The 12,062-nt window shown below is 35.8% G+C and overlaps 1 protein-coding gene across 3 annotated transcripts in view; it reads left to right on the top strand.

The window, feature by feature from the left end:
- armc2 (armadillo repeat containing 2) overlaps positions 1-12,062 on the top strand; it is a 222,293-nt gene that overhangs the window by 207,246 nt on the left and 2,985 nt on the right. For all 3 annotated transcript variants that reach the window (XM_028797612.2, XM_051925611.1, XM_028797613.2), the window contains exon 19: positions 11,105-11,265. In XM_028797612.2, the coding sequence (XP_028653445.1) occupies positions 11,105-11,265 (161 nt within the window). The remainder of the gene's footprint in view (positions 1-11,104; positions 11,266-12,062) is intronic.

Genomic DNA, 12,062 nt, shown 5'->3' with positions numbered 1-12,062 from the left:
ATTGATTGCACCAGTGCCTGTGTTTCATAACAAAGGAAAGAAGTATTTTATATTTTTTACATTTTATTTCTTCAGCATTATATACTATAGTTTTCCATGTTTATTAATCTCATATCCTGTTTAAAGAATGTATTGTGCTTAATGAAACATACTAAAGTTAGAAAAAGGCTGAGGTTGGGTGGTATGGTACTTTTTAACATACCATATTATTTTCGAACCGAATTAATCCAATTCCAGGTTACACTTTATCTTGGAAACACCAAGAGCATGGTAGGAAGTAGCTATGTAAAGTGTGCCAGTCCATTGCAGAGCCCAATGACGTATATATAGCAGTTAACCTAACATATGTGTCTTATGAAATGTTGAAGGAAATCTGAAATATCCATCCATCCATCTTCCAACCCGCTGAATCCGAACACAGGGTCACGGGGGTCCGCTGGAGCCAATCCCAGCCATCACAGGGCACAAGGCAGGGAACCAATCCTGGGCAGGGTGCCAACCCACTGCAGGAAATCTGAAATACCTGGAGGAAAATCCACATAGACAGCTCTAACCACTGCCACACCTAGCTGTCCCCTCTACTTTTTATAGCTTCTTTAAATAGGCTGAACAATCTGTAATTGTTCAAAATGTTTTGCCTTTAATATGGGTGTAAACATTTCTTTAATTTTTATTGATACATTAATAGAGTCAAGTGAAATTTACTTTGCAAATCAACATGCAACCTTACCTTGAAACTTCTGTCATCCTTAAATGAACATATTTGTCATTAACAGCTAAAAAGAGTAAGGACATTTATATTATACATATTGTTGTGTACTTCTGTTGCAGTTTAAGGCATTACATTAGTTAATTCTCGATTCACACTGCCATTTTATAAACCACAATGTTATTCCACACTGTGGAACCATGCTTGAAAATGCTCCTGCATTTTTGGAAAAATCCTTTCAATATGTGGTTAAAGTCAATATTAAATTACCTGTTTATCTTAAATAAAACAAAACACTTACCATTTTTTATTACACTAGCATTTTAAAATTGTCTTATAAGATCTCACTAGATTATTGAACAACAATTAAGTCAAATCACAATTTTTTAATATTATTATAAACTGGATATTGCTCATTAAGTGCCAGTAAAATTTTGATTTAATTGTTAAGTGTCTTTTCAATAGTACATTTTGTTATATAACAATTCAAAGACAATTGACAGTGTGGTTCTGAACCGTGTCATCAGTAATAGACCCTGCCTTGTCGGAACACACAATTAGATCATTGTCATCAAATAACATATTTTACCTCAAGTGTTTTTAACCTTAAGTGAATTTAGAAAGTTGGTGAAATTCCATTAGTTGGAAAACTATTATGTAAATGATTGTGATATCTCTCCATAACAAAGAAATCTATACTAATAAAAGGCAAAGCCCTCACTCACTCACTCACTCACTAATTCTCCAACTTCCCGTGTAGGTGGAAGGCTGAAATTTGGCAGGCTCATTCCTTACAGCTTACTTACAAAAGTTAGGCAGGTTTCATTTCGAAATTCAAAGCGTAACGGTCATAACTGGAACCTCTTTTTTGTCCATATACTGTAATGGACTGCAGCTCTCTGGCCGTGGGAGGCGGGGTTGCGTATCATGTCATCACGCCTCCCACGTAATCACGTGAACTGACTGTGAACGCAGTACGTAGAAAACAAGGAAGAGCCCCAAAGAGCACTGAAGAAAACATTCATTACACAATTGAGAAGGCAGCGAAACAATAAGAAGCGAGCGAGTGACGCATACAAGCATATTAATAAGTGCAGCTAAGGCGGAAACAAAGCACGGTGTAAACCGTAAGTTTAAATTAAGTTTGGCAAGATTGCTTTTCTCCTTTACAACTATACGTTGCATTCTCAACAGTAAGCATGCACGACTTGGTCATATTACAACCGGAGTGCTGAACTGACAACATGGTATACAAAGAGAACTATAACAAATGTAATAAACGAACAATAAAACAATACAGAACCGCTAAGCAAGGAGAAAGGACGGCCTTATATGGCATTTGTTTATAAAACAGCGGACAGGCTGTGTAAAGGCAGCTTCACAAAAAAACAGATCCTTAACAAATTGTTATTGGTATATTTTCCCTCAATTTAAAAAGGTTTTCTTTTCTTCTTAATTAAAATTTAAAAGCAATACTTCACCGCTGCGAAACCCCTCTAGCGCTGACGTCCGAGGTTTGATTCCCGTAAGGGAGTGCAGTGAGTGTGTACGCCTGATGAGCCAAGAATTAGGGAGAAACACGTGTCGCGTACACTTTGCATTATTTGACAGTAAACTATTTTCAACCATTCTATGATCTGCTTCTCACAACTGAAGGCACCGTGGCTGATGTTAGCTGACTTGCTGGCCAACCATAAGCGTTACCTGGTAGGTAACCACCCATACAATCAGATTGTGATTCAGACTACGAATGCCGTGAATGTAATTACCCCGATCTACATATCTATCTATCTATCTACATGCTGTCAAATAAATGAACCACACGCCGTGGCGCAATGTTAGGGGCTTCACCTCTAGTGCTGACGTCCGAGGTTCGATTCCCGTAAGGGAATGCAGTGAGTGTGTACGCCTGATGAGCCAAGAATTAGGGCGAAACACGTGTCGCGTACTCTTTGCATTATTTGACAGTAAACTATTTTCAACCATTCTATGATCTGCTTCTCACAACTGAAGGCACCGTGGCTGATGTTAGCTGACTTGCTGGCCAACCATAAGCGTTACCTGGTAGGTAACCACCCATACAATCAGATTGTGATTCAGACTACGAATGCCGTGAAAAAAAAAATAAAAATATATATATATGTATATATATATGTAGATATGTATGTATGTATATATATATATATATATATATATATATATATATATATATATATATATATATATATATATATATATATATATATGTGAATGTATGTATGTATATATGTATGTCTATATTTATATATATATATATGTGCATATGTATATATATGTAGATATGTATATATTTATATGTATATATATGTACATATGTATATATACTGTATATGTAGATGTGTAAATTTGTATATGTATATATATGTATATGTGGATGTGTATATGTATGTATATATACAGTATATGTATATGTAGATATGTGTATATGTAGATATGTGTCAACAGACACTTGGACATAAACCCAGCATATGCCAACTTAAGAAGGACATATGCACATTAATTAAACGATACACCCCCCCCCCCCCCCCTTGATCATACTGACTTAGTCACCGCCACCAAATATACTGAATGTGTTGCTATATATTGCCTTTGATTCTTGTAAGTCTAAGCATTATCCTCTGATGAAGACCCCTGATAGGGGTTGAAAGCTCAGGAATAAAACTATTTTATGATACGTGATTCGTTTTTTCTCCCTTTGTGGATCTCCAACTGCAAATATGCAAACCGTATCACAGACCTTCTCTTCCATTCGTAGATATGTATATATATGTATATGTATATATATGTTTACATAACCTCTTTAACACACTACTTCTCCGCTGCGAAGCGCGGGTATTTTGCTAGTCAAGAATAAAACACAGGCTGCAGCAGATCATGGGAAAAGGAAGAAATGCGTGCCACCATAAAAAAGATACAACAAAACAAAATGTCCTACTACAAAAAACAGTAAAAAAAGTATTCAGTCCCTAGAAGAAAATTGTAATGTATTGGTTATTATAGACTTAATTCTTTGCAACACCACCAGATCAATATGCAGCAAAGAACATCAATCACACCAAAGTGCACTCTAGTGGTACAAGACTTTCCAAAGGAAAAGTAAAGGCCATGGGTCACATGTATAACACCATGCGTATGCACAAAAAAATTCAGATGAATAAAACTGTGTAAGCAAAGTTTCACGCACTTCCCCTTTATAAAGCCCAATCAATGTGAATTTTAACACACATGCATGTGCCTAAAGCCCTACCCTGACACGTCTCAAAAGTTTGCATATTTGAATATGAAAATCAATATAAATAGCCCCTTCCATTCAGTGTCTTGTTAAAAGACAATGGCAAAAGCACCTGTAAAAGAGAAGAATTTCACCAAATGCGAAGGGGAGGTCCTGCTCAGTGAAGTGGAGGCAAGGAAAAACATACAATTTGATGGCTTAGGCAATAATATGAGTAACAAAAGGAAACTGATTTAGTGTCATTCAAAAGTTCAAGTTCAGAAAGTCACCCAAAATAAAATAAAAAGTGGTAAGATGTCAAAGTCAACGTGAAAAGGGTGTCTGAGTGTCATATGGAAGAGTACTAGGGCCACAGAGAAGAAAAAAAAATAGGGACACAATGAAGAAAAAAAAAGGTGTATATCGAGATTAAAGTTGAAAAGTCAACTTTAAAAATGTCTTGTAGTTTATTATATCATTAAAGTGGAACGTTGTTAACTTCACCGTAAAATTGATGTTTAATTTACTAGAGTTTCCCAAATCCTATCTTAACTAAAGTAGCACATTAAATGCTTCGTATTCTGTGTTCCCGTATCCAGTCATTAATCACTACGTGCTTCTTAAACGGGCTTTCTTTTACGCCAACAGGAGCGCGCAGGCAGTGATTGCCAAACAGAATACATTAAATTCATGATATTACAGATCTCTGAACATTTTAGAGTACTAAGATGTATACTTGATATTATTTTCATGATGAAATACATTAAAGCATGTATTAAACTTGTGGGAGCACAGTGGCGCAGTGGTAGCAAAGAGCTGGCCCCCCTATCCAGGGATAGTTCCTGGATACATACATCCTAGTATTCTAACAGCACACAGCTCCAAGAGGATTGCTCTTGGAAATCTAAATCTACTTAGAAGCCACTCATAATCATCTGTAAATACATGCTCTCTTCTATTGAATTGAATTGAATTCCTTTATTGTCATTGTATGGTACAATAAGATTCAATATGCAACTCCTCCATAAGCTTATTTTCCCATTAAATGATAGAAAAAAATACACAGTGAACCCTTGTTTATCACGGTTAATCCGTTCCAGACTCTACCGTGATAAATGAATTTTCGCGAAGTAGGATTCTTTATTTATAAATCGAATATTTTCGCAGTTAGAGTATAGAAAACCTGTTTATGACCTTCTAAATATGTTTTTTAACATTATTAGAGCCCTCTAGACATGAAATAACACCCTTTAGTCACCATTACACTCGTATTACCCAATATATTAGACAAAATAAGAGAAAATAAGACATATTAGACGTTACAAATATCATTATTACTAGGCTCACCCGCCTTTTAAGGCGACCGACTTTTATCCTCAATTTGTGTGCGCTCCATGTGTACATCAGGCATGCAAGTGTAGGGAATGAGAACATCAAAGTGCCCATTCATAACATCTCCCGAAAACCTAAGTTTTTTTTATCCCCTCGAGTGCCTGTCCAAAGTCATACAATGTCAGCCCAAATCTGTACCGCTAAACACGGAGTTTCATGCACTAAATAAGCTATAGATGAGAATAAGCAAGCACCATCTCCCCTGATATTTACTACGCGGTGAGGCATTTTTACTCCAACATTAATTATTTCCAGAGACATAATTTTGTCTATTTTTCCAGCGCATCGCACACAAAAGCAAGGGAACGATGGGAGCACCAGAACTCTGCTCACATCGCGTCGCTTCGTACCACAAGCCGCAAGTAGTAAGTCTGTGATAAGAGGAATACCGCTACGCTTTGCACTCACGGGACAGAAGGACAATCCCGACCGCTTTTATATAGTAGATTATTGTACTGTACATTTAATTACACACACACACAGTTCTTAAACACAACCACTAACCTATGAAGGCACGACCTCAGTAGGAGAGTCTTCAAGTGGTGCAGTATCTTCAGCAGGTGTGTCGTTGTCTTCTTCTGCTGAAGGAGTACTAGGAGTAGGCAGTGGGTGTCTGGGTGCGCGGCTGAAGAACATCTTGATAGGCAGTTGCTGGCGCTGTCTTTTCATATGCGTGAGGAGGCTTTTGTAGGGTATTGCCATCTTTGATCATATCCAAGAGTTTCACATTCTCCTGGATAGTAAGCATCTTCCTCCTGTGCTTAGTTTTATTGTCAGAAGACTTAGAAAAAGCAGCACGTTTAGGAGCCATCGTAGGGCTTAGATAAAAGTTCTCAGAAAGCGCATGCGTAGTGACGTAAGCGTGTATGAGAAAAAATCGCGATCGAGTGAAGCCGCGAAAGTCGAAGCGTGATATAGCAAGGGATCACTGTAATACGATAAAAACAATGAAACATACACAATATTAATACATAAGTATACTATACATGTACAAATAGTGCAGACAGTGTAAATGATTTATAAAGTGGCTCAGCTTGTGCAATAACAGTCGTAGCACAAGTTTACAGTAAGGTAATTGTAATTATAAGTACAAACAGTTTTTCCAGGAGCACTTGATGGACTGATCAAGTGTGTTTCTAGCTTTTGGGATGAAACTGTTTCTGAGCCTTGAGGTCCATTCAGGAAAGACTCTGAAGTGTTTACTGGATGAGCGAAGTTCAAATAGACTTTGGCATGGGTGAGTGGAATCCATGCAGATACTGTTGGCCTTCCTTGAGGCTGCAGCATGTGCTATAAATGTCCTCCAGGGCTTGAAGCTGTATCCCAATAATCCTCTACGGTCTTGACTCAACTTACTGTAGAGCTTTCCGATCAGCTGCTGTGCAGCTGTAATACCACACACAGATAAAATGGATTAAAATACTCTGAGTGGTACACTGAGAGTAACAATACTAAAGCAGTTATGGTAGTTGGAATAGGTTGGCCATTCCGTGTACCATTATATTGTTACAGAATGATTACAATCAAGTGCCTTAAATTTGTAAATGATATGCAATTAATTTCAGTGTATTTGATAAATTCCACACCACTGTTGCGAATCTAAAATAGAAAGGGAAATGATACAGAAAAAGTAGTACCACTGTGACGCTGTGTGCCGTGCCCGTTTGCAAAACCTAGCAGAAAAATGCGTGTACATGGTCTAAGGCAGTCGTAAAAATGTGCATAGCTTTACACCAAGGTTAGTTTTTATTCATCTTGAAGTGAGCGTGGAAACAGGTGTACTCAACATTTTTGTGTGTGTGCACCAGTTTATACATGAGGCCCCATAATGAAACAGATTACATTTTGAGAAATTCTTCAGTACTAGGAAAGAAACTATGCTTTCAGAAGTTAATCTGTAATTGCCATGAATGCATAGAAGGCATAGTGAGATCAAAATTATTTTATTTTTTTATGTCACTGTAGATTCTTTCAGCAAACAAAATAACAAACAGGAACAAATAGGAGGTTCAAATATATATAAATTTTAAACGTAACTGCATTGAGTGAGATATAATTATGGATAAAAGATAAAAGACAAAAAACAAATGACAAGATGCAGTAAAAAAAACAAAAAACAAAAAAAAAACAAAAAAAACAGCCCAAATGTTTCTGTTTAGAAATCTCCACTCCTAAGCACAAGCAGTATTTGGAATGAAATAAATCAACATGAATCAATAGTATTACTTTAGGTCATCATGCCTTCTTTGACTGACTAAAAGGAAATTGAAATTAATTTTCAAAGGCATCAATAAAGATGATCTAGCAAAATTAATATAGTGAATATCATACTCAAAGACGCCAGTGGAAATAAAGGCAATGTGCACCTAAGACATAAAATTCTTCACATATAGTAAATAGGTATGGGAACAATCTGTCAAGTTACATACGTGATGTGTAGGTCTTAAAAGGTCTTTTGTTTTTGGAAGTAGCCCCATCTGATTTATATTTTTGTAATGCTAATGTGAACATAACACACAATGTTGTTGTCTTTATTTAGTCAATTGACTTGATTACTTTTCAGTGACCCCCGTGACCCTGTATTCAGATTCAGCGGGTTGGAAAATGGATGGATGGACTTTTCAGTGAATTTGATTGTTACAAAGTACACTTGCTCAGGTGTTGTTCCAGTGTGCAAAGAAAATTACAAACGTTTTGACAAGAACAGAGGATTCATCCCAACAAAGTTAATCAATTTCCCCAAAATACCACTTGAGTTTTGAATGTCTTAAACTTGCTGCTGTCTACTGATGGACCTATCCCATGTGTCAGTGTTTCTGTGTGTGTAGAAAAACTTTTTGTGCAAAATTCACTCTTCCCTAGCTTATCTCTCTTCCGATGTTCTCATTGAGGAACTCATTTTAAAATAACAGCTGGAATCTGCTATTACTAATCCCCATCATATTTTTAAACACTTGAATCATGTCACCTTTTAATTTTTGTTTGACTATACTGTAAATGTTCAACTCTAGCAATCTTTCCTCATAGCTAATTTCTCACTATACTGAAGTCAGCCCTATCACTCTTCTCTTGACTTTTTCTAGCACTATGTTTTTTGGAATATGAAGACCGAAAACTTATACAGTATTCCAGACAAAAGCTTTCATGCACTCCACACAAGTGCTTTATAACATAACATACTGTAAGCCTTCTTAATTTCTTCTCTAAACTGTCTGGATGTAGAAAGTGAATAGTCCACTAGGATACCTAAGCCCTTATTATAAGATGTGCATTCAAGTTTCAAATCACTTACTGTTTATTCAGTTTTTTTTATCTAATTCAGATAAAATTTTACATGCATAAATTTGCTCAACTTTTAATTCTGTCCAGTTCCAATTATAATGATTTTTCTGATTATAGATTATCTGTCATTACAAATAGTTTGTTATTTCTAAATTTAACCAGCTTATTATTTATTTTCTTATGGAGATGATTTATAAACTGCATGTTAGAAAGTGGAGTGGCCTTAGCCACTGAGAGAGACCACTTTTATTATCTTCTGTGTGTCTTTTAGTTTGGTAACAAGCCTCTCGCAGGCTTTCCAAAAATCAGCATACTGAAAACATTATCCTATGCACCTCTCTGATCATAATGCTTTTGTTGCTTTTTCATAAAAAATATCTCTAAACATCAGTTCTTACCAAATGATGTTCAATCTTTCTTTAACAATTGCTTCCATTAATTTCTCAGGTATGCATGTTGGGTATACTGACATATAGTTAGTTGAATCAGCCTGATCACCTATGTTTGTTAGCCTCCAGCCTTTGGTAATTTCTCAATTGCACAATGAGTTTTGTTTATGTGAATACTCACAAACCTCAAAATGCACTCAAAAATAAATAATATGTAGTCCTGTTTGATTTAAGCATTTTAAACTTTTAAAGCAGAACTTCTTTCTTTATAATTTTCAAATCACAGAGTACCTCCTTAATAGTCCTGCACGAAGGTCTTTGACGTTGTTCACACTTGAAAAAATTAAGAAAAACAAAAACTTAGCAAATGCTCTATGTCACTGTCTTTATATTTTAGTTTGCCCTTACCATTCCTAATATATTTCAGCTTCATACTGACCATTCTTTTACTATGAAAACACTGTTTTATATTTTATAATGATCACCTCCAACTGCCTTTCAGCACTCCTAATTACCTTTCTAACCATTGGTCTCATTGTCTCCTAAGCCCTCCAGTTTACACTGGAGTGATTGGTCCAGTACACATTATACAGCTCTTTTTTCTTTGCAGCTTCTCTTTTATCTCCTTATTTATCTGTTGTGGAGTTGTTTAATTTCTTACTGCTTCTGTATTTCAGGATAGATTTGTCCTGCATTCCAAGTAAAATGCTTATAAAACTGCTCCACTACTTTTCAACTGTTTCCACCGTTAAGTTAGTTATTTTTTATATTTTGCTTTGGTGCTTTGCTTGTGAAGTTGAACAGTTTTAATTTTTAAATAGGTGCTCTGCCAATACATGATGAAATATATTATAGTCACTATATCCTTATGTTTTGATCATCTGTACTCACTTAAATTCTATCCTAATTATTCCTGAATAATCCATCTAGACAAGCTTCTCTTCCCAATGTTGCTTTATCATAATGTGTTCAAACACAGTCATAGATTACATCTATGAATTCCTGCTCTTGTGCTCCATAATTTGTAAGGTTATTCCAGTTATTTGTTAGGTAAATAAAGTTTCCCATTATTACGATATCTACATCTAAATTTGCTTTTTTAATTTTATCAAAAAGAAGCATATTGAAACAATTATGAGCATTTTGAAGGTCTACCACTTCTTCTTCTTCTTTCGGCTACTCCTGTTAAGGGTTGCCACAGCGGATCATCCTTTGCCCGCATATTAATTTGGCAAAATTTTTAGAACACAATCCCAATATCAGACTTCTACCAATAATGCTCCCTACTTGAATCCAAATGTCCCAACTATGACAAAGCTCATCAACCCTCTGAACCAGGCACACATTACATTTCACATAAATGGCTACACCGCCGCCTTTTTCCTTTTGCCTATCTTTCCGAAATAATATACTGTATACCCAGATAGGTATAACTATATTTTACTCGTCCCCATTCTTTGAATTTAACTATGCTTCTGTCTTTGCTATAATTTCATAATTTTGTGTAGCTTGAGTATATGTAACTCATATGTTGTATTCTTGGTACTTGTAACACTGAAGTAAGCAATTGTAATGTATTACTTATTTTATCATCTTGTATATTTTTATTAATATAACTGCCCATTACATTTATATGAAGTTGTAAACCTGGCCTGACCCAAACGTCCTGACCCCATTCCTTAATTTAAACAATCCTTGATTAACCTTCTCATACATCTACTCAATCTGTTGTTGCCCCCTCTTTAAATGTATTAGAGAAGGGGCCCCAATGTCCCATTAACATATACTCCTATATCTTACAAGAGGAGACCTCTCACAATCTAGTGTTGATGCTTTACAGGAGAGGCAGCATAAATTGAATTGCAGCACAGGCCTACAGTACAAGCAATATCTCATGGTAAGGCAGCACTAAGTACCAGTCTACTAGGGAAATTTGAATTAATAAAAACAAACAGTTTTTTGGATGATTTTCATGAAGAATAAGTAAAGTACTAATATTTGTGCCATTTGTTTGCCATGCATGTCCAGTAAAGATGGTTTGAATGTTTATGACTTAGCTATTTGTTCTATATTTCATTACAGGCTAATAGACTGCTTGAAAGACTTTGGACCTACAGACTGGCAGCTGGCCAGCTTGGTGTGTAAAACCCTCTGGAATTACAGTGAGAGAATAACTGGGGCTGAAGTGTCTTTTGGAGAAGAAGAGGCTCAGTCATTGTTGCAGCTACTCACTACTTACCTGGGTTAGTATAAAAGACATTTAAAATGGAGAAGCGAAGGCAAAGTAATAGAAACAAAGGCAACGTAATATTCAGCTAGTATAGTTATTCATTTTCAAATATTTCATATCATAAATGTACATTAATCATAAATGAAGAGGTACGAGTTACTGAGAAAGATAACTAATATAATTATTAAAATTGATGTTATATGCAAATTTGTAGAACCCTGCAACACAGAGAAAAGTTGAACAGCTCTTCATAATTGCACTGGGAAATTAAGAAACAATGTCTTCAAATGCAACTGTTGAGCTGCTATGAAAATTACAGGCCAGTTTGCTACAAATGTTCCCCCATGATTCTAGAAATAATGCTTATATTGTTTAAGTGCCAAACATGATGTAACTGCTTTTGCACATTGCTGTCTAAAGTCCTTCAACCGGCTAAAGTAGATAGATATCATTGACACTATTCAGGGTGTTTGTTTTGGCTCTTATAGTTTAGTCAGGAGGTGGTATCACAGTATCGGAGTGTTCATTTTTCTTTGCTTTTGCAAATATTGTCAAAATGCTGCCTTCATGTTGCGCATATCCCAATGTCCATAAAAGACCACGTGATAAATATGCAGATGTGCAGTGTTCTTTTTTTCTTGCACTGTAAGCAATGACAATGCATTTTAATCATTCTTTACATATGTAGAATATGTAAGGAAACAACATGTTACCTGATCACTTGGGATTCTCATGTAAGGCCTAAACTTTGTGCTTGTGCTAATTCAGTATGTATTATAATGTTGTGGTATAATTTAAAACAAAAACCTA

This window comes from Erpetoichthys calabaricus, chromosome 3 (assembly GCF_900747795.2).
Source record: "Erpetoichthys calabaricus chromosome 3, fErpCal1.3, whole genome shotgun sequence".
NCBI lineage: Eukaryota > Metazoa > Chordata > Cladistia > Polypteriformes > Polypteridae > Erpetoichthys > Erpetoichthys calabaricus.
This window is presented reverse-complemented; position numbering and strand designations above follow the sequence as displayed.